Raw genomic sequence first — 22,524 nt, 5'->3', positions numbered from 1 at the left:
ATGAGAGAGCTAATTTGAGCTTTGTCTCAATACTTGATGTTATCATCTGTGAAAATATTTCTCTTTACTTCAGCCTTTAACTAGATCAGTGCACTGCTGCACTGTTATATTTTGTTTTTATCACTTTCTTCCTTTTCTGTTTTTAGGCATTTCTTGTATGAAAGGTGCTATACAAATTTAAAAATAAATAAATAAATCAACATTATTATTATTATTATTTTCAGTGCACTGAGCTGCTGGCACACCTGTTGATGAGGGTAATAGATGGTGTAGTGGACAGAAATAAACAATAAAGATAAAATGATAATTGTTACACTTTTCAAGCTCAAGCACAAGGTGCTTTTAGTGTAAAACAATTAAGTAGGACATACAAAGTTTGGAACAACACTGAGCCCATGAATTTATGAATTGATGTACAAGTATAATATATTTATTAATAAATTATATTATATTAGAAAATAAATTATTATAAGTGTGGTTAAGCAAATAAATATAGGACAAAGCAAAAAAAAACAACAAACAAAAGAAAATATGCTCCATATATGCAGGTGAAATCTAAACAAATGAATCCCAGACTCAAATATGGGATGATTGTATGAAGTTGATAAAATGTGCACAGGTATGAATCAATAGTGATTCACTTAGTCCTCATTATGTTGGAGCAAATATGTGCATAAATGTCTCTGTGCATGTGTGTGCACTAAATGCACGTTGGTGAGATTTCAAGCATCGTCATCAGTTTCAGTTATATTATCTTCTCCTCCACCAGAAATCAGAGATCTGGAAATCCCTGAAAACTACCAGGTATGTCAGTAATCTGGCCTAGTTCTCCTGTGCACTTGTTTAAACAGCACATGGAGGTCAACAGCACGTTTGACAAAGACAGCCAAGTGCACACTAACCTGTAGCCTGATTATAACCCAAGCTTTTGGCCAAAAAATGTTATCTTATCCAGATGCTTTGGTCTAGTTTTTGCTCAAGGGCACAATAACATTGTGGCACACAGAACAACTTTAATATCCTTGTTACTAAAAATGAATTGCAATGGACCAAACAGTGATCCCATGTTTAAACATGCTTTTATTTTAATCGATAAATAAATGAGAGCCACCGGGCCAGTAGTCAGCCAGTAGCCTCAGTGAAATTCATAGTTGTTGCCAGTCACGTCTACCATCCCATGGGACATGGAACAGCTGAGCTGACTGACCCACATCACACGTACAGAGCTGCTTCTCACTTCTCACTTATATGCACAGAAAACATCAGCAATATCTTGGAAATCCACATTGTGGGGACATGAGTGCTGAAACAAATATGTATGCCTCCTCATCATATTCTGACTGTGTACTGAATTTCATATCTGAGACAAGTGCCTGCACAGATCCCATCAGGTGTCACACCCCACGCTGAGGGGTTTTAATATGTCTTGTTTGGGCTGCAGCTGCCCTCATTCTTTAAGACCAGCAGGCCTGCTCCTGCAGTCAGCCTCCCCCTAATCTGGAGATCAGAGTGTTGAACAAGTGGGCATACCTAACCCTGACCCTGCTGATGCAGTGTGCGAGGCTGAATTCACATTGTGCATGGGAAGAGTTAGTCTCCAGATTTTCAATAAGGTGTTAATGGTATAGTTTGTTGCTCAGGGATATCAGAAAAATGTACATGAAGAAGTTTTGCTTTATACGACTTGTGTGTAATTCATTTAGCATCATGGGACGTCCATGTTTTAAGATACTTATGTCAGGTCAAGCAACATTAACTATTCTTTGATTTGTTATTGATTTATTTGCTTTGAATGCTTATAACTTAGCCACAAGCAACAGCGTCACTGCTTGATCAATTCAGCACAGATGGGTCAACTTTGTCTGCCTTTGTGCAGAGTTCACTCCAGTGCATAAAAACACACCATTCCTTACATGAGGCAGTTACGCAACTCATTAACCGCTTTATGTGTAGGTCCACACACTTTCCTATTGCACAAGTTTCATAAGGCTGTGCCAGATAAGATTGCATTCATTTAAACGTACTTCCTTGGCAATGTACCACAGACACTTATGTAACAGATATTAGTACATAAATAGGTTTTCAGGTTTCAAAGGACACAAAGATTTTTAAACCACTAAAACTGAGAAGGGAAAGTTCTTGGAGTTATGAATACACTGAAATACACAAGCTTCTTTTTCTCCTGGTCCATGTTTGAGTACTTTGATAAAATAATGGCAAAGTTATAGACGGAGGAAAATATCACATAACTTGATTCGATTAATTTTCACACCATGAATAAAATCAATAACATAACCCAAGACAAAAATATGACAGGCCTATACATTCATGGGGAAACAAATAAAAAACACAATTTATGACTCAACAGCCTTTATTTGAAATTATTCACATTTCATCTCCCCCTCCATACATAACAGTAGGAGCTGATTTTCCATAGGCCCCGACCCCCTGAGGAGACCCTTGTTCGCCCGTAACAAAGAAAGTTCGCCTTCCTTTCTGGGAGGGAAATAAAAACTAAACTAAACTGATGCCTGCAGTGAAAAAAACCCACTTTTTACATATCTTAATGTAATCATCTTATACCATCCCCCCCCCCAACTTAAAAAATAGGCAACATAGTAAATTTGCTTATTTACAAAAGATTAAAAAAAAAAAAAAAGTGAAATCAAAACAGATTTTGTCAATCCTGCGGCAGCTCCGAAGTGAGCGAGCGACCCATCAACCCATTCAATAGCATCTCCTTGCTTTACACCTTTTTTTAAGGGTCAAAAACACCCTACAGTTTTATAAACGTTTATATCCTTTTTGGTTCCTCACAAAAGCTATTTTTTTTTTTAAAAAAGGAAAAAAAGGTGACAAAAAGCTTTGTATGCGTGTGATGCATTAGGGCCATCAAAGACCCTTGAGGTGTTTTTAACCAATGACTCTCCACAGGAGGTAATACTGCAGCTCAGATGTCCATCTCAAACTGGTTGTCATCTGTTGGAAAAAGAGGACAAAGGTAAGTTGATAAACAGAGGACAGTTAACAGCTGTGTTTTGCAAAAACCACACCTTAACTACAGTTAAGGGGACAAACTACAGCTCTTATCAAAACTTTGATAACTTGCAGAAAACATAACAGAAAAAGAAAACGCTGGTTGAAAAAGGGTGTTGTTTGAAACCCTGTGACATCCTGTGTGTTTACTGAGCGAGATAACAAACGAGACCAAAAAAAGAGACAACCCTGATCTTTGTGGTCTTTAGAGGGTGGTGGAGAGGGACAGATTGATGTTTGCATTTATTCCACTAGATAATTAATAGCCATTTCAACTTGCCCTTGAGCCCAAATGTTGGTCACACTGCAACAAGAAAGTTTTTTAATTTGAAAAAGTAAATAAAGGCTATTTGCAATACAGGAGGTGGAGTAAAATTGTATATTTACCAAAAAAATCTACACGTTCAGTTGAATTGTTATTTGAAGAGGGTGTTGCAATCCCTTGGTACTGTTCAGTAAGCACAATTTTAACAGCTGACGCTATCACCCGGACAGATGAAGAAATAACACACAGTACATATAGTCAAAGTTGAATAATAAGCCACTGGCCTAGTTTTAAAATTGGTAGTATCCCGGTTGTGCTGTGACAGACACAGCTCCTGAAAGACTCGACACAGAAAACAACTGCTGTGTCGCTAAAATGTTGATGTGGCACAGCAGGAAGACATGCTGCACCTATCTGCTGTAATAGCACATGCTGACTCATGACAAAAAAGAAAAACGGTTGCAAGTTCATGAGAACAGCACACTGAGGAAATTGATGTTTGTAGTTCCTATATTGGATAAGACTACAAAAATGTGCATTATGGGGGATATTGTGATTTCATGAAACTACTAAAAAACAAGATTGATCCGATCAGTTATGATAAAATAGAGATGCGTGTTGTGTTTACACACATAAACTTGAAAAACGTGTAACTGTACTCTGCTCTATAAAGGCCACTTCTCGTTGCGTCAATGAAGTTCTGCTTTGGTCCATGTGTCGAAAATTTTGCAATCAGGATCCAACTTATGCGGATATACACGTGCACACAAAGGGGCTGGCAAGGAGATCTGGCGTTAACCAGAGAGGAGAACATAACACTTAAGAATCCTGAATAGAAAAGTAATGTTAAAGATGGCAGCTATATGACAAATAACCTGTCGCCCTCCCCAGTAAGCCAATCATCTGCCTGGAGCAGCTCATCCAAAAGAGCATTGCAGAGTTCAATATAACTTGTGGTGTAAGAGCATTTTGATGCTTATTTTGGGAAAAGTCAAACTTCTTTTTTATAGCAGATTAAACTGGTGATTTTATACATGCAGTTTTTATTTTTTAGTGACCAGTTAAAAAGCAGCGATGGATCTCTCTCAGTTCATTCAGACAGGGGCTTGGTCTTGTTAGCCCAAAACAACTGGTCATTGGCAGTGTCAACATTGACAGAGAGCCAAATGGTGGAGGTGCCATTTTTTTACTAATCTGAATGTGCCTTCTTCTTTTTGATCTCATTTAGGTTGGCAAACAACAACGTGGTGCATTACCGCCACCAAGGGGAATAGAGAGTGGATCAGGAAACACACATACTGTACGTGCAACACCAGACGATGCAGACCCTCAGTTATAGTACGAATGGAAATTGTGTGCACGCCTGCCAAAAACGCGTTCAGTTGTGCATGGACGCGAAAAAAAAAGTATGTTTGGGCCTTTAATTAATCAAAGTTTGCAGACAACAAGAACTAAATTGCAATATGTTTACCTGCAATGTCCTTCTCTTCCTCCTCAGCCTCCTCTTTGAGATCCTGCAATTTCCCCATGGGGTGTGTAGCAGGTACTGTTACCCCCGGGATCTGGGGCAGACAGCATGGGGGGGTTCGGGCCAGAGGGGAGTTTCGACAATCCAACAGAAACTTCCTGTCGTAGATGATGCGGGTACCTGAGTTAAAGGGACAAAAAATACATTTTGACCTGCAGTAATTCTACATCAAATCCCACTTTCTAAAGGGAAAGAGTGAAACTGACTTGCAACAAACAACAGACAGAATTCTGGGGCTTTGCAGGATTAAAATTACAGCCTGGCTTTTACTGGAGCACCTTGGTATCACAGCGAGAAGCACATCTGGATAGTTCAGCATCAATACCCTGAACCGGAGGGGATTTGAAGAAAGAAGGAGGGTTCTGTCTGTGTGCAGAGGGGAGGGACGCACTAATTCTTGGAAATCAGGGAACAAAACATTCCCTCTAAGAAGCCAAAAGCCTTGAGATTTAAGCCATATTTTCCACTCCCTGACTGGTACAATGTTTAACACTGACAGCAAACGCATCATGTGTAGGTATGTCTCAGAGGACTTGGCACTTGGCACGTGTCACATCTGTCACCATATGGAACAGAGTCATAAATAGCATATTTTGACAAGTCCGGCCAGGACATGGGTGAGCCAAGGAGTGGCCCACTGCTCGTATTATTCTGTACCGGACTTTGAACAGATCTGTACAGCTGCACTTCACCCACTCGGCAAGAATAACATGTTATGTAATGGGCGAGTGGCTCATTCTGGACAAAGGGAAGTGCAGCAGAGAGAGAGAAGTGGGGCGACGAAAGGGGGCTGGAATGTAAGCTATAGCAATGCACTGCAAGGCAACATTACAGTGTGGAGCAGTTATGTAAAAAAAAAAAAAAGTGGGTGGTCAGTGCAGTAAGACCCCCAAGACAGTGGTGTGTTGCACAGAAAGTGGAACACAAGTCAAATCTGTGTGTAGCAACTTGCAGATGGAATAACACAGTATTGCTCAGACTGGCTACACACATTAGACTCTCCCTCCTCCTCCTAACTTGTACAGAATGTTCTCGCTGTTCCTGAAATGCAAAGCACAGAGAGAGAGAGGGAGAGAGGGAGAGAGGAGCGTGGATAGGACGACCTCCAGCTCCTCCACCGCCACCGAGGCCAATCACTCTGCTGTGTACATACAGTACATCCTCTTCAAATCACAAGTCACGGGTTAGAGAGCTGCAGTGTTTCTGATGCAACAAGTGACACATCAGACCAATGTGTGTGTAAAAATTTGTAAGAGAATTTGTAAAAACTTTTTTGAACGATTTAGAGGCTTTTCTCTAAAGTATAAAAACAGTATAGAATTTTTTTTTTATTATGTACCATGTTAATAAAAAACTGTTAAACAACTTAAGAATAAGCCAATATTCATGTATACGCATTTCATATCACACATGAAGTTTAACTGACTGTAGTGCTAAGGTTTGCTATGTTTGTTGTTATTGTTTGCGTCACGAAAATTGATCACTGGCAAAATCAAAAAAACAGGCCAGTGGAGGCTTGATGTCGTCACGCAGGCTGCAGACACTCACACTGCAGAACATAAACAACACATGTCGCTGTGGTTGACATGTGGAGTTGAATCGGGCTGCAAAAAGTTTTAACCCGATGTTGTTTAGCCGTTTTCAGCATTTGTTTGTTGTTTACTGCTTGTCGCGAGAGTTGGACGTCGAGCTGTGTGTCTCTGCACGTATACAGAAGCCCTTCGGGTTCACGGGAGGAGGTTTCACATGTCTCGGCAACTTCTGTGGTGTTTACACGCTTCAGCACACAGCATTAAGCTACACGTTAAACAACATTTTCTCTGTGACAGAATCAGTACACTGTTTAAAGTTCCCCCTGGAGACGGCTCTCACCTCCAGGCGTGGTGGAGAAGAGGGTGCCCCCGGGTGTCTGGCTGTAGCGGTCGGGTAGCTGGGACCAGTCCTTCAGGGTGAGCACCTTGGTGGGGATGGGGCAGCTCTTCACTTGGTTGGTGCTGGTCGACATGTTGGCCTCAGTGTAGCTGCTGCAGGCGACAGAGTGTCTTTGTTCCTTCAAAGCCTTCAAACGAATAACTTTCAACTTTAAGGTCGTTTCTTGAAATGACTGACTTCCCAACGTGAAAGCTGTGCAACTTTGAAGTTGATTGCGTGGATTTGTTTTTTTTTTTCCCAAACAAGCTCTGGAGTCCGAGGCCCGCTGGTGTTTCCGTCTACAAGCACAAGAGAAGTGGTGCCATGTGGTGTATTTGTAGCTGCAGCTCCCACTCGTGATGTTTTTGTGCAACAGCTTCGAGACACGTGGGGCGGTGGATACGGTGCGTCTGTTTCCGTGTGCAGGACAGTCCGTGGGGGCGGTGATAGAGTCAGGGAGAAGGAGACAGAAAAATGCAGTTAGTGATTGATTGTGAATATTGATTGTGAATATTGATTGTGATGACCTGTGCAGAAAACCCTGAGCACAGTTTTGAGTGTCATAATGAAAATTGAGCCGACCTTCCCTTTAAGTTTCTCAAAATCTCAAATCATCTGAAACTTGACATAGAGATAGTGGGGGTCACTATGAAAATATTGAAGTGACAGACTTTGTCCCCGGTAGAGACATTTTTTTTACATATTTAATTTATGAGCTTATGAATGCCAATATTAAAATTGAGCTAACTTTCCCTTTAATTTTCTCAACGTTTCTGCAGTAGAATTGTCTTCAAATTTACTTGCAGACAGTGTGGATCATCCTGAACAGTGAGGTGACATTTACCTAAGGTCAGTCAAGTCATTTACTTTACTTTAATATATTTAAAAAGAGCAATTTACGCCACAATGAAATGGAGTTTCTCAAAAAACATATATATTATTCAATTTCATTATACTTGTTAATGTCTCGTGTTGTTGTCCAAATAGTTTTAAAGTTTAAATCAAATCCATAATAAGTGACATTAAACTTTTAATGTTTGTTTTTCTTCCCTTCGTTACAAACACTTTTGTCGTAACACCACAAATAGACGCGCATCCTTTTTCAAGCTCAAACGACGGACCACGTGACCGCGGTAACAGGCCCACCTCCATCCACCTCGTGCTTGTTATTCACTCGACATTACTGCCGCCTAGTGGAGGATGCATGTCCACGGATGCATGTCCACGTTTGTTAACCACGAGCTGCCACTTCAACAGCATTAATATAAACTATAGATTAGATTAGATTAGATTCAACTTTATTGTCATTGCACATGTGACAAGTACAAAGCAACGAAATGCACTTTGCATCCAACCAGAAGTGCTTAAACAGTGAATAAATATATGGTACAGTATGCTTAAGTAAATGTATATGTTAAGCAGTGAATTAATATATGTTAGAGATTTTTAAGTATATTTATATGCTAAACAGTGGATAAATAAATCTTACAGTAGGTATATATACAGTATTAGTGATATGATTCTACCAGATATTGCTATTGAAACAATATACAGGTTATATACAGTTTATGTACAGTATAAACAGGAGTGCTGGTGGTGGGAATTCACATTACTCAGTCCATAGCGTGTGTGTCTGAGATGGGTAGGGGTTGGCCAGTGTGTGTGTGTGTGGTGGGAGCTTCAGGGGTCGGGTGTGAAGGAGTGTGTGTGTGTGTTTGAAGGGGGTGATGGGCTGTCGGAGGGCAGAGTTCAAAACTATACTGTTATGGTTAGGATCTCAAACTTGTTATCTAATGGAAGTTTTCTTTCAATTAGAGTGAAAGAAGACGACATGGAAACAAAATAGACCAAAATCTCAAAATTGATGAATTTTGATTGTAGGCTCCTCATCTAATATCTAATCTTACTGTTGAGTTTTTACAATTGTGTGAGTGTTAGGGTTAGTTATTATTAAACATTTTTTTTAAGTAAGTCAGATATGTGATACTATATTTAACTTTTGGTTTAAAACACTTTTTAATCACTTGAGCCCCTGCCCCCCATAATGTCTGTCAACGTCCCTGGTGTGGTTTGACGCTCAGCTCTATATCTATCTAAACACATACTCTGCAAATGTAAAAAAAATGTATGTGATGAGATGTCTACCAGGGTCAGAACAGGGAGTGAACAGGTGAAAAATATTAATGTAGCGCTCCTTAGATCTGTGCTAGACTATGGTTGTATCACATGGTTCAGCAGCTAAAACCTGTGTCTGCTCTGCAAGTTGAGGTGGGGGATAAATTACTGGGTGCATCTCCAGGGGCTTTCTGACGATATACATCCAACAACAAGGTACTTCTTCTTCCTATACCTCAGTGTTTACTGATTTCTACTTTCTGGAAACAGTGGAAGATAGCTTCGACTACATTAAACTAAACATTTATTCATTTATTATACATTAATATAAACATCTTATTGCAGGAATAATAGGTTTTTGTGTCAGAATCCCAGACTCGAAAGTTTCAGTGAACAGGAGATCCTCGGATCATTTGTCAGTTTACACAGTGAAAATGGTAGCGTTTACAGCAGCATTACTGTGGTTCGAAGAGTTACAAATTAGGAAGGTTGTTTTGTGTATGGATTCATGCCCAGCACTGCAGTTGTTCAAGACATCTTTAACTAACATTGGGCAATATTTAGTTAATGAGACATGAGAATTTTGAAATATGAATACTGTGACTACTTTTATGTCAATATTGGCACACAGAGGCATAAAGGGAAATGAAGGGGTGGATCTATTGGCTGAAGAAGCACCAAATCGAGTGTGGTGATGGACACTTCAAAAAGGCCCCTAGTCAATATCATTCATCTCCTTTTGTGTAATTTTATCTTGAAGATATATGTGTGTGTTTGTTTGTGTGTGTGTGTGTGTGTGTTTTGTTCATAATCTATGTATATTGAAAGATGTGCATAAAATGGTTTTTTTTAAACTTTTTCAAAGACAGACATTGTAAAACATAAATGTTTCACACGAAGGCTGTTAGACCTTCACTGTGCAGGTCGATGATTGTGCAGAGTTTGACACTGTTTTCTTTTCACATTCTCCTGCTGTGCTAAAGGGTCACAGTGGTGATGGAGAGGAGAACTTTGTCCAAAGTAAGGACAATATTGGACTTTCCGTCACACCCTCTCCATAATGTCTTGGTGAGCTTCTGCAGCTCGTTCAGTGACAGACTCATCCATCCACGCTGCTCGACAGAACGCCACAGGAAATCATTCCTGCCTGTGGCTGTCAAATTGTTCAGTGACAACCTGTAAAGTATAAAGATTAATAATGTATACTGTGTATACTTTAACTTTACCTTTAACTTACTTTACTCATGCACAAATGTAAATCTATAAATACCCGGTCTTTACTTCTACATATGTATATCTTTATTTCTTTAGTCTTACTTGATTTTTATATTTTATATTGCTATGTTTATACCTGCTTTTGCTGTTTCACCTCTTTCTCAGGGGCTCTGTAACATTTTAATTTCCCTACAGGGATTAGTAAAGTACTTCTGATTCTGATTCTGAAATTTGACTGTATAGACATCGCACTATTTCAAACTATAATAGTTTTGCCATAAGCAGTGATGTGGAAACTCTGAGAAAGGACCTGTCAGTGAATTCAAAGACATCTAGCAAATCTTTAAAATAAATATGCGCACATGCATAGATTCTAGATCATTAGATTAATGACGCACAAGAACAAGCAACCTGGGGTTCATTTAAACCACACGTTTTGTGACAGAAAACCCATATTAGACAGACATTCATCAAAGATACGTATTTTTAGATAAACACTCCAGAGGGGATTGTTAATTAACATTGCATTCATTTACTACATGTAAGGTATAAATAATGATATAGGGCTGTTTTGTTTTCACATTCTCCCACTGTGCTCTCTGTAAAAAAAGCTCTTTTGACTAGATTTGAAACTAATGATGATGTGGAAACATTGAGAATAGACCTTTCAACGCAATGTTTTTTTAATTAAAAAATGTTTGTGTACTCTCGATAATGAGGCCGAGGTACAAGCAACTCGGTTAAATAATTTTTTTAAATTTTTTATCCACATTTAATTTATATTTTGCGCCTGTCCAGAACAAAGAGTTTTGAGATTATATGTTATTAATATTCTAACTAAAGTTCTCTCTTCTGGCAATTTGTGAGTGTCCCCTGATCCTTCATTATGTGGAAAGAAGGAAAAGGACATTATTGCCTTTGCTACTCTTCTGGTGTGTCATAGAAAACTTCTTGCCTGAAAATCTCCTGCCTCACCATCTGGGTTTGTTATAGGATACAATGTTTGTCTTTGTTGAAATTATAAAATGTGCACTTCCAAGATGTCACAATCATTCTACCATCAAATGACTAACGATTCATTTCGAATTCCAATAACTTGCTGCATGATTCTAATATCGTCATTATTATTATTATTATTATTATATTATAATCATTATTATTATAATAGAAATATGTAAACGTGTATGTGAATATGTTTAAACATGTTTAGAGTGGAGATCTCAAACACAGACAGCTGTGACACACAGCAGCACTGACTCATCAAGCGGATGTGAGGGCGACAAAGGAAGAACTGGGCCAAACGCTGCGGCCGCTGATTGGTCCAGAAATATGGAATCAGATGACGTATAGTTCCGGGTTTGTGTTATCGGTGGAGAGGTAACTCTCGGTCATTTGTGGGCGGCAGACTGAAACAAGACTGTGTCCTCCACTGACTGCCGGGATCAAGGTAAGAAGAAACGCCACAGGGCTTCCAGCGAAGAGAAGGGCGCATCCCTCTCCGGCCGTCCCGCCGTCATCTCCACACAGACATTTATCCGGGACTAGCTTCACGCCCGGGCTCGTTTGTAACGGGGTTAGCTTCATCCTCGGTGGCTAACGATCATCAACTTTAACCGTCGGTTGCTCAATGAAAGCAGCGGCAGTGTGTTGCCCGCGCGCGTGCGTGCGTGTCGCCCCGCTCATCTCCCATTGTCACCTCAGCGAATTACAACGTGTTCGCAGGCAGCGTCCGTTCAGCTCGTGTGATGCTGCTGCTGATTAGAACCGGTCCTCATTCACGTCGCGTCTGTTCTGTGCTGGATTTGTGTTCGACTCCGTTCATTTCCACGGTTTCTTACGTGACCATTGTTCTTCTCCCGGCGTGTGTGGTCAGATGTCTCACACACGCGCACTTGTGACGTGGGCTGGAGCCATTATGACAGGAATGTTAGTCACAGTGTGTTAAAGTGATGCCTTCACGGACAGGAGGGCCAGTTGCGTCAGTGCACGTCGCTCTTCACATTCAGTGTCATGTAGTGTGTGGCTGAGATTGCCATGGGGGAGTAAAGAATCAGAACACGCTGATTTTCCGATGGAGCTGGGGTCAAATCAATTGCTCCCCCAGTTTTGGAGACACGGAAGAAGGTCCCACGTGACAGCTGCAGGCTATAATTACCCACTGCACTTTGTGATTTCAGCAGTTTGGGTGTGTGTATCTATTTATGTATAGCGTGTTTTAGTTTGATGTTAAAAGGCAGGTATTATTCCAACAGTTGTTTGATCAGTTTTAACCGCTCCCCCCCCCCCATGCTGTGAGGGAGTTTGACCTAGAGTGGCCTTTAAGAGACAGTGGTGTGATGCTCCAGAGTACTGTCATTGGTTGATCCAGTGTCTCCATCCTCTCCAGACTAACGCACGCACGCACACACACACACAGGCACAACACGGTGGGTTGTGGTCAGTGGGAAATGGCCAGACCGGTGTGGTCCCACCTTACTTCTCAACCACCTTGCTTCTTCCTACTCTGTAACCCTCTCGTATAACAGTGAGACAGACAGACAGACAGACAGACAGACAGGTGTTTGGACGCCACGAGGGAGGGTCCTGAGAGTGTTGGAACACACCCATCTAGGAGGTTCTTGTGTGTAAGTCAGCTTTATAAGCAGACGAACAGATGCTGTCTGAAGCAGAGCAGGGAGGAAGGTGAGTGTCTGATCGGTGCTGAGAGAAGTAGTTCAGTCAGTGTTGGAAAGTCCTGCTGAGCGTAACAGGAGATTTTCAGGGGATTGGTTTAAATTACTCTCACATACAGAAGGCTGTTATGTCAGATTTCTAGTTTTCTTTTTTCCACATTAACCAACTTCCACAGTGAGTGATATTTGGGGAGAAGATTAATACTTTTTGGCTTTGAGTTGTGCCTTGTGAAATGCTTTTTTAATGCTCAATAAACCTTTTCTGATGGTATTTTCATTTTTCCAAATTGTAGGTGTAACATCCAAGTGAAAGTGGACCAAATACTTTCATACTACAGTTGTAGGACCCTGAAGGACGTTCAACTCCGGGGATTTCTCGTCCTGTCTTCCCTATTTTGAAAACAATTGTCCTCTCAAACGTCTTTGGGACCAGTGTCCTCTCCCTTCCCTACACAGGCCTGCAGGAAATCCAGCATGGGTCTCCAGGTAGACTCAGTGCTCCAGTCTATCCTCCTTTTTCCAATCCATCTTGTGGTATGGTTGTACTCCGTCCTATCCTTCCTGCCCTGGTACTACATAACCAGCGCAGGGGACAGAAAAGCTCTGTCCAATCGAGTAAAGGCACGTTCCACGTCAGGCTGCGCAGAGGGACCGTACCGCTCTGTGGACCACTTCGAATGCCTGGCCAAGGAGGACTTACCAGGCAAGGACACGCTGGATAAGCTCTTTGAGTACGCCGTGCAGCGTTTTGGAGAAGCAGATTGTCTCGGCACCAGAGAAATTCTGAGTGAAGAGAATGAAGTTCAACCCACTGGTAAAGTATTTAAAAAGGTAAGAATTCACTTCACTTAATTTTTTTGTGAGGGATATGTGTGAGGATAAAAATGTCTGATGTTGCAACTGAATCTTTTTTGCCTCCTAGCTGATCTTAGGGGAGTACAGATGGTTGTCCTACAATGAGCTGGACAGTGTCATCAGTCAGTATGGCAGTGGATTGGCTGCTCTCGGGCAGCAGCCCAAAAGCACCATCGCGATCTTCTGTGAAACCAGAGCGGAGTGGATGATCACTGCCCAGGCATGCTTCAGGCGCAATTTCCCATGTAAGGAAATTTCCAGTTTGCACAGTACAAGTAAAAAATAACATGATGTATTAGCTGCTATTTATGTTTTTACTCAATGAGTCCTTTGTATTCACAACAGTGGTGACATTCTACGCCACACTGGGAGAGGAGGCCATTACATTTGGCCTGAATGAGACTGGTGTCACACATCTAGTTACTAGCGCGGAACTGCTGGAGACCAAACTGAAAGTGAGTTAATCCCATACAGTACATGATCAGAACCACTCATTTTGAGGTAAAACTGAAAATCAACTGAAAATTAGAATTTGGGGTCAAAAATATTATTTAATTTGCAACTTTTGATGGAGGCAAATGCGGATTGTATGTATCTTTAACTTCTTGGAATTTTCTAAGACCCTATGGACAAATTCACAAAGTATCAGTTAGTATGTATTTAAGCTGAACAGGAGACCCTACACTATTTCAAATTCCGTAATGATATTGTATACTGGTATTTACAAGCAAGTCAAACTAGATTCAACCACACGTCATGGAAGAGAAAGTGTGCTCTAAATTAGCTCTATGAATTGAGTTGATTAAAATTCTTGCATTTTCACAGAGTAAACTGTGTAGTAAAATAAAATATCTAATATCAGCGATGGGGTAGCTTTTTCATATTGAGGGAATTCCAATTTTTACAACATCCTCAATGGTTATTTTGAATTATTGAACACACCGTCTCACTCAACTTTCTAATGCAATGACTGGCACTGCTTCTATCTTTTGCCAAAGCATGTGATGGTATAAACAGGTTTTCCAGTCATTAGCATCATCAGTCGTGAGCAGAACCAAGCCTTTCTAAGAGTTAGTTTTGTAAAGAGCCGCTCACAGCAGAATGTTGAAGAAAAATCTTCAGGATAGATAGATAGATAGACATACTTTATTCATCCCCGAGGGGGAGGGAGTCTGTACACACAGACTGTAGAACACAAGCAGACGGAGGTCATTTGACTTAGTTTGGCGCTTGTTGTTTCTTTGCAGCTTAATCAAGGATTTTCGTCTCAAACCAACCTGCAAAATTTCTAACTTTCTCCAGTGGATCATTTTTAAGCAGACACCTGCTTACTGTGAAGATGATGTCAGTGGATATGGAGCGAGAAATTCTTCTTTTTCTATTTGTCTGTTTTGATACCAGTGATGTCCTCTCATTCTGTCCAGCATGTGCTTCCAAATACCCCCAAACTGAAGCATGTGATCTTCGTGGACAAGAAGAAAGTGAGCACAGATGGCTACCCAGCAGGAATCTTAGTCCACAGCATGGAGTCCGTACTGCAGCTCGGCACACTGCCTGAAAACGGTGGGCATTTCTCTGACTCACCTTGGCTCTGCTATTATTTTGTCCAATTCCAAGCTGCAATATCTCTCACATACAGCGTAAGACAATGCCTGTTTATTTGTCCTGCAGGGGGGAGAGCTATTGTGAAGCCCAAGCCCTCTGATCTAGCTGTAGTGATGTACACCAGTGGCTCCACAGGAAGACCCAAAGGAGTCATGATAGTCCACAGAAACCTGATTGCAGGAATGACGGGACAGTGTGAGCGCATCCCTGGACTTGGGTGAGTTTCAGAAGGAGTCATAATCTGTGTGTATGATACTGTATGGTGAGCACAGCAGGGTTTCTTTTTTCTTAGCATTCTCCATTTCTTACTGAGAAAAACTTCTCTCCAAAACTCTATCTTTTTTTTATATTTCCCAAGTACAATAACATTGGCTTTGAAGAAGCCATGTAGATAACAGTGGAATTCTTTGTGTAAATCTGTTTCCAGAAACAGAAAAACGAGAGAGAACCACAGTCAAAGATATTTATTGTGAAATAGGAAAAAGTAACAGAAACCGACTCTTGCCTCTAACGTTTACATTTTTTGCTGTGTTCCTACAGGCCTGATGATACCTACATAGCCTATCTGCCCCTGGCTCATGTTCTGGAAATGACAGCTGAAATCTCCTGCGTCACATATGGCTGTCGGATTGGCTACTCATCCCCGCAGACGTTGTCAGACCAGGTAATACGCAGCACCAACAGCAGATCATTGTATGTTGCATTCCAGTTGTATCTGCCAATGTCTGTACTATATTTCTTTATAACCTGGGTACCTGGTACTTCAGTGCAGTTAGACTCGTCATTATTGCTGTCTCATGTAATCATGTTTTTTTTCCTGTTCTCTTTAGTCCACTAAGATTAAGAAAGGAAGTAAAGGAGACAGCTCAGTGCTCAGACCCACCCTGATGGCAGCTGTGCCAGTAAGAATCCTGTGTTTTATTCTTCTTTGTGTACACTACTGCTCACAAGAATCTCCCCATTTGGCTCAGTTTTACATTCTTTCATAACAATCTTTTTATTTTCATCTACTCATCATCAAATGTAAAGATCCATTCTTTGCTTTCTCCCTAAAAAGGAAATCATGGATCGCATCAACAAGAATGTGATGAGCAAAGTGCAAGAAATGAACTTCATTCAGAAGACACTGTTTACAATGGGCTACAAATATAAACTGGGGCAGATCAAGAAGGGCTATGACGCACCACTCTGCAATGCGTAAGAAAACCATTACGTGTCCCTCAGTGCTTTTAGTATTATAAATTGTTTTGGAAATCTGATTATGTTATTCCTAAAAATCAAACACACAGCAATTTGTCTCTGCAGCCTGTTATTCCGGAAAGTCAAAAAGATACTGGGAGGACGAGTGAGGATGATGTTGTCGGGAGGAGCGCCCCTCTCCTCGGCAACTCAGAGATTTATGAACGTGTGTTTCTGTTGTCCAGTGGGTCAGGGCTATGGCCTCACTGAGACCTGTGGAGCAGGCACCATCACAGAGGGTAAGATGGGATTTAAAATGGAGAGTAAGAAGGATTAAAGGTTGGGATTATTAAAATTAATAATGTGTCATTAAAACATTATGATATACAGTTGCGGACATCAGCACGGGTCGCGTGGGAGCTCCTCTTATTTGCTGCGAGGTCAAGCTCAGGGACTGGGTTGAAGGTACGTCTGAAAAAATGTGTTTACATACCGTACATACAGTGCAGAATAAGAAGTAATCAAATAATCAGTAATTATTTTTTATATTTACTTCAGGTGGCTACACCAGCAAAGACCAACCAAACCCAAGAGGGGAGATCCTGATTGGTGGTCCCAACGTTACCATGGGTTACTACAGGAATGAAAGCAATAATCAGGACTTTTTCGTGGACGAAAATGGGCAGAGATGGTTCTGCACCGGGGACGTAGGAGAGGTTTACCCAGATGGTTGTCTACAAATAGTGGGTGTGTATATTGACAAACCAGTTACTCAAACTAAAAAATGTTTTTTTGATTTCCTCTTGAGGTATTAAGTTTGTGCACAGTAACATGAGAAAACAAACTGACTCACACAATGTGTAAAATAAATTAATTCTACAAAAGTGACATGAATGTTGACAAGTAACCGTAATGAACAGTAAATATTCTGAAACCAAAAAAATGACGTAGCTTTTAGAAGTTATAGTGCAGACAGGATGAAAAACGGTTAGATTTACAAGCAAATATAACAATGCCCTAATTAAGAAGTACCTGTTCAACGTATTTGTTTTACTCTGATCTTGGTATAGATTTTTAATCATGCTTGTTTAGGCTGTTTCAGTCTTTCAATGAGAGGGTGGGAAACCAGCGGATAAAAGAGAGACTGCTTAAAATGACAGAGGATGACAGGTCTGACAAAAAAAACATTTGAGTTTGTAGAAAAGGGGAATTCTCTGTTGTCCATCCTTCACAATAGCCTCATTCTTTAGGTCAAATTTAAGATGGTCATCAGAAAACACACGCAGATCGTTTGACAATGTAATGCATTAAACAAACAAATGTAGTATCTCAGAAGTAATTGTCACACAAGAAATAAAAACAGTGAAGAGCGTTCTCATGCTCTGAACCTTGGAGAGGGCTCAGTAATATAGTGTCTTCCTGCCGGCTACAACATCCTTCAGTGTACATAATAAAGCCTGAGGACGAAATGGACCTACTCCTGCAGCGACCCTGTTGACATGGCAACAGAGTCTGAGAAAGGGCCATTTACAGAGACCCTCTGCTCCTCATCAGTCAAGAAGTCCAAGATCCATTATACAGGCTGGTGAGGCCCAGTTAAAATCCCACAGCACTAAAATGAGGCTGCATCAGGTCAGCAAACAGAAGTCTGGCTTATACGTTGGCTGTTCTCACAGCCGTTCAGCCAAATCTTATTAAAAAGATCATTTCGATTGAAAGATTTATTTTAACTACTGTTTTCAGTAATTCCTTTATAACTATTAACAATAAAAAATTGGATTTTGATTTGATTTCCACATGTTGACCTGTAGAAATGTGGTTTTTGCCATCTCAGAAAGGTCTGACAAACAACAAACCATTTTGGACATGTTCTAATTTGCATACTCCTGTCAGTTATGTTACCCTAGTTTTCATATTATTTTCAGATATGTTGTCTAATTTGCATATTATTGTCAGTTGTGTGCCCTTATTTGCATATTATTGTTCATTGTGTGCAATATGTTAAACCTGAATTACAGCTACCTGTAGAACTCACTGGTAAAAGTTGACTAGTTGTAAACTGTTATCAAGAATTAACACTAGAGCAAAATTAATCATAGAGATCTTTATTAGAATTGCTGGAATTCAAAATAACATTGTGGAATTGTTGGCTTGGGATTTCTAACAGTGAGATGAGAGAATATGAACGTTACAAACGTTTTGGAGATCAGTGTCATTTAAATCCAGTGTTTTTAGAGCTTTTCCTATCACTGTCAATGCCTCTCTGAGTGACATGGATCTGATCCCCCTCCAAGTTGCTCGAGGACCACCACTACTGTACCTACAGTGTGTTCTACTTAATCTGTTTACAAGACCAATTCCTTGTGGTACAGACAAAGAGGTTCTGTGTTACTCCTTTACCACATCTAGATCTAAATACCAGGAAATTTAAGCTAGATTCTTGTCTCACATTCATTCTTTGGTCTTAAACGCAAATGTTCCTTTTGTCGAACAGAAACAAAGGAATTGTCCTTATCGTTTTCCTGGAGGGGATTCTACATTCCTTCAGATACCTCATCACTTACTTATTCCAGTGATTTACTTATTACTTCTTAAATTAGACGCATTGGCTGTCATCTGATTGAGTCTGTGAAAGACACTCCTTTCATACTTAATTTCATCGCTCTAATATCCAGTCAATGTGGTTGAAACTTATGATGGTGTTTGCTATTGATAACAGAGCACTGCTGAGTATTTTTTATATTCTCCTTTAGACCGCAAGAAAGACTTGGTCAAACTGCAGGCTGGGGAGTATGTGTCTCTGGGTAAAGTCGAGTCTGTGCTGAAAAACGCCCTCCTCATCGACAACATCTGTGCTTATGCCAACAGGTAAGAGTTGTCTCATCTTTATCCTGCTGATAAATGCGAGATGATGAGATGTCTGTCTGTGTCACTGTCTTTTTATTTTCCTGACATTTCCTTTTCTTATTTATTGCAGTGTTGATGAACTGTATAAAGCATTGAAATTCACTGAAAACATAAATAACCAAATCTGTTGATTGTTCAGAATTTTTTTGTTGACGTGCAGGCACAAGAAGGTTTTTTTGTGTTTCATTTGGATGCGGAAATAACTTTGATCAGATAATTGCACGGCACATAAGGTGTTTTCTTCCAAACACGCTAGACCAGTTGAACATCGAAACCATCTCGCGGTTTTCTCATTTTACAAGCCCTGCAAAATCTCAATATACCATCTGCAGAGGATATAAAGAAAGCTCAGGAAAAGGAATTAAGTGTTTAGGCATCAACTGATCAATGCAAATGGAAAGCCTCTGTTGATGCCAGTGTAAAATCTATTGTACTCTGATTGTATTATTCCAAAGATGAATATATTTTTTCAGATGTCTCACTGCTGTCTCTGTACATGTTTATAAACTAAAGCTACTTTTGCTCGTGGTTAAGCACTTTGGCCCTGACGTCAGAGATTCAGGTTAGATATAAATGGTGCAATGTCGGACATGCTTGAAACAGACTTCCAGTGAGGATGATACTTAAGAATGTTGAGTTTCTGTAAATATAACAAAAGCACTTTTGAATCAATGTCCCGAAAAATACTCTGGATAGGTTCAGTGGGTATATTTTAAGTGGGTTTGCATGTGATTATTAGGGATGAAATATTGTCATACAATGCTGTGGTTTTCTGACAGTTCGTGATGTTAAATTACCATGATTACCGTGGTGATTTAGTTGGCACAGTTCCAGAACAAGCTGCACATGCTCTACACATACTGTCGTCATAGTGGTTGTGTAATCGTCATATGCAAATTTGATGTACTTATTTAGAGATTTATTTAAACCTGCATTAGTGGAAGTTTTCATTGAAAAACAAAAGCTTCTTTAGCAAGCTACAGCCTCCTTCAGTGTGTGTATTGAACTCAATTGATTTGATACAATGTTGGTGCTATACAATTATTTTTATTGATGGTAAATACATTACTTACTGAAATTAAATCAAGTTGTGTATCAGAACTTTTTAGAACTTTTTTAGCACATTTAATAAAATTGTGATTATTGGATTTAAGATTTTCACACTGTTTAATCTCTAGTAGTAGTAGTGATGATGATGATGATGATGATGATTATTATTATTTTCAGTACTGAGCAAGACTTTTCTTAACCTTGTTTCCACTGCTGCTCTTCGCAGTGAGCAGAACTACGTGATCAGCTTTGTGGTTCCCAACCAGAAAAAGCTGACGGAGCTGGCCAAACAGAGAAGCATCGTGGGATCATGGGAGGAGATCTGCACTCACCCTGAAATGGAGAGAGAAGTTCTGAAGGAGATCAAGGTCGTCGCTGCCAACAGTAAGAGCTGACAGTCTTTTTGATTATGTTTAGTGTTGTCCGTACGTTTTACCGCTAGTTAGTTGGCGACACCCCCAATCAACTCAATTACAGCGCGTGAAGGTGTTGAAGTAGCATGAAATGGTGAGGTGCCCTCTAATTTATTACACTGCACATGGCTGTTATCGAGGAAATCAAGCTATAATCATGCGTCAGAGGGACAAGGTAACACTCAGGCTGAAAAATATGTCACGAGTCGCTCTATATTCTTTATTACTGAAGCCAACTGAGACGTTTCACCTCCTCCTACTAGATGTGCCGTTCCATAGCAGGATGATTTAACAGAAGAGCAGGAGGATTTAATGTAGTTTGGAGACCAGCCAGACGGGGAGTTTCTCTAAATATGAAAAATTGTGTTGAGTAATCTGACTACTTTGAAAGATGTGTCGTGTGAACGCGGCTTTTGTACCAAAAACAAAAATATGAGTGAGCATCACTGATCTGTTCCTTTTTCCTTTTCCTCCAGTTAAACTCCAACGATTTGAGATTCCCGTGAAGGTGCACCTGAGTCCAGAGCCGTGGACCCCAGAGACTGGTCTGGTCACAGACGCGTTCAAGCTGAAGAGGAAAGAGATTAAGAACCACTATCTCCCCCAAATAGAGAGAATGTATGGACGCAAATAACTTTTCACCCAATGGTCCCAATCATCACCAAAACCACTGTTCTGATCTATAAAAATGAATTCTGGCACCTGTGCTTGGTTTTTTCATGCCATGTGTATACCAGACATCCAAATGAAGTGTCGTGGACAAAAAAGCTAAATGCTGTAAATAGTTGTAGCTGTTGCATCAGTATGTGCTGCTTTTTATTATTCCCGTGTGTTGGAAGATTTGGGTTTTTAAGAGAGATGCACCAGAGTGGTTTATTCCACAGAAAGGTTTGAAACCATGAGAACTCACAGCGGCCATCCATGCAAATGAGTCGGCACTCAAGTTTGTAGCTGTTACCACAGTCCTCCAGTGACTTCCAACACTTTGTTGTTCATTGAAAACAATTAACTGTGATCATCACATCTTATTAAGCTCTTGTAAAGTTGAAGTCTTTTGTTGCTGTGCCTTCGGTCTGCAGTACTTGTGTGGTCAAGCAGAAATAGGTGGCATGTATACAAAACTAATAGTTTGTGTGTTGGTTACAGAAATGGCTTAACTGCCAGATTAATGTTTACTTGGGGCTTTAGGAAAAATATTTCCCCACCCAGAGATACACTGACATGGTTCATGGTCATGTCTGCCTATTTCTTTACAATTGTTTTATTTATTTGTTGTTATTGTTTGGATTTATCCAGGACGTTAAGACCAAAATGTGTAAACACACGACTCAGGAAGATACAGTAAACTATTGTTTCAATATATAAGTTTGGGAAATAGTGGATCCCTTGTATAGGGAGAACATCTGTCGGATTGTGGAGAAGCGTATTTATTTGTGCAAGCTTGCTTAACTACTAAAATGCTTTTGCTCGTAGCTAGTCTAGCATTAGCTGTAGTCGGAACTGGCATACTGTAATACTTGTACTTTACCTTAGTTGACAGGTTCATGTACAATTTGGTATCTTAACATTGTCTTATCATTTTAATATTATAGGAGTGTTTTCTATGTATTTTTCAATGTACTGTGCTGATGGATTGTCATCATTAAACCCTTATGGACGCAGACATAGCAGTCACTTTACAGATGGTTGTACAGTGATCCTATTTGTATTTATTACTCCATTTTGATCACATGCCTTGTTCAACATGTCGAAAAATAAACATCCTTTTCGTAA

At 40.2% G+C, this 22,524-nt stretch overlaps 2 protein-coding genes and 1 long non-coding RNA gene across 4 annotated transcripts; 2 read left to right on the top strand and 1 right to left on the bottom strand.

Moving 5' to 3' along the window:
• Nucleotides 1-2,353: 2,353 nt before the first annotated feature.
• eif4ebp3l (eukaryotic translation initiation factor 4E binding protein 3, like) lies at nucleotides 2,354-7,779 on the bottom strand. Its single transcript, XM_020113587.2, has 3 exons — nucleotides 6,702-7,779; nucleotides 4,773-4,949; nucleotides 2,354-2,979 (listed from the first exon to the last, which is right to left on the bottom strand). The coding sequence occupies exons 1-3, from the start codon at nucleotides 6,832-6,834 to the stop codon at nucleotides 2,951-2,953; spliced, it is 339 nt and encodes a 112-aa protein (XP_019969146.1). The 5' UTR covers nucleotides 6,835-7,779; the 3' UTR covers nucleotides 2,354-2,950.
• Nucleotides 7,010-9,972, top strand: LOC138411341 (uncharacterized). The gene is made up of 3 exons (XR_011243978.1): nucleotides 7,010-7,144; nucleotides 7,520-7,589; nucleotides 9,839-9,972. It is a non-coding gene; the product is annotated as an uncharacterized lncRNA (long non-coding RNA).
• Nucleotides 9,973-11,378: 1,406 nt separating this feature from the next.
• Nucleotides 11,379-22,524, top strand: acsl4a (acyl-CoA synthetase long chain family member 4a). 2 transcript variants are annotated; one of them, XM_020112261.2, is made up of 15 exons: nucleotides 11,379-11,517; nucleotides 13,036-13,573; nucleotides 13,665-13,842; nucleotides 13,943-14,052; nucleotides 15,022-15,160; nucleotides 15,269-15,419; nucleotides 15,743-15,866; nucleotides 16,033-16,104; nucleotides 16,260-16,399; nucleotides 16,508-16,680; nucleotides 16,772-16,846; nucleotides 16,940-17,128; nucleotides 19,135-19,249; nucleotides 20,565-20,722; nucleotides 21,228-22,524. In XM_020112261.2, the coding sequence occupies exons 2-15, from the start codon at nucleotides 13,217-13,219 to the stop codon at nucleotides 21,383-21,385; spliced, it is 2,139 nt and encodes a 712-aa protein (XP_019967820.2). In that variant the 5' UTR covers nucleotides 11,379-11,517; nucleotides 13,036-13,216; the 3' UTR covers nucleotides 21,386-22,524. The 2 variants fall into 2 exon arrangements, with proteins under 2 accessions (XP_019967820.2, XP_019967893.2); XM_020112334.2 differs by having other exon boundaries at nucleotides 11,499-12,752.

The sequence above is a fragment of the Paralichthys olivaceus genome, chromosome 9, assembly GCF_024713975.1.
Source record: "Paralichthys olivaceus isolate ysfri-2021 chromosome 9, ASM2471397v2, whole genome shotgun sequence".
Lineage (NCBI taxonomy): Eukaryota > Metazoa > Chordata > Actinopteri > Pleuronectiformes > Paralichthyidae > Paralichthys > Paralichthys olivaceus.
The sequence above is the reverse complement of the archived record's forward strand: the minus strand, read 5'-3'. Positions and strand labels throughout refer to the sequence as shown.

Coding starts and splice junctions, on each gene's coding strand:
- eif4ebp3l (XM_020113587.2), bottom strand. CDS start 6,834: ATGTCGACCAGCACCAACCAAGTGAAGAGCTGCCCCATCCCCACCAAG. Junction 4,950..6,701: donor CTTCTCCACCACGCCTGGAG/GTGAGAGCCGTC, acceptor CCTTTAACTCAG/GTACCCGCATCATCTACGAC. Junction 2,980..4,772: donor GGAAGAGAAGGACATTGCAG/GTAAACATATTG, acceptor TTTTTCCAACAG/ATGACAACCAGTTTGAGATG.
- acsl4a (XM_020112261.2), top strand. CDS start 13,217: ATGGGTCTCCAGGTAGACTCAGTGCTCCAGTCTATCCTCCTTTTTCCA. Junction 15,867..16,032: donor CGCAGACGTTGTCAGACCAG/GTAATACGCAGC, acceptor TGTTCTCTTTAG/TCCACTAAGATTAAGAAAGG. Junction 20,723..21,227: donor CAAGGTCGTCGCTGCCAACA/GTAAGAGCTGAC, acceptor CTTTTCCTCCAG/TTAAACTCCAACGATTTGAG.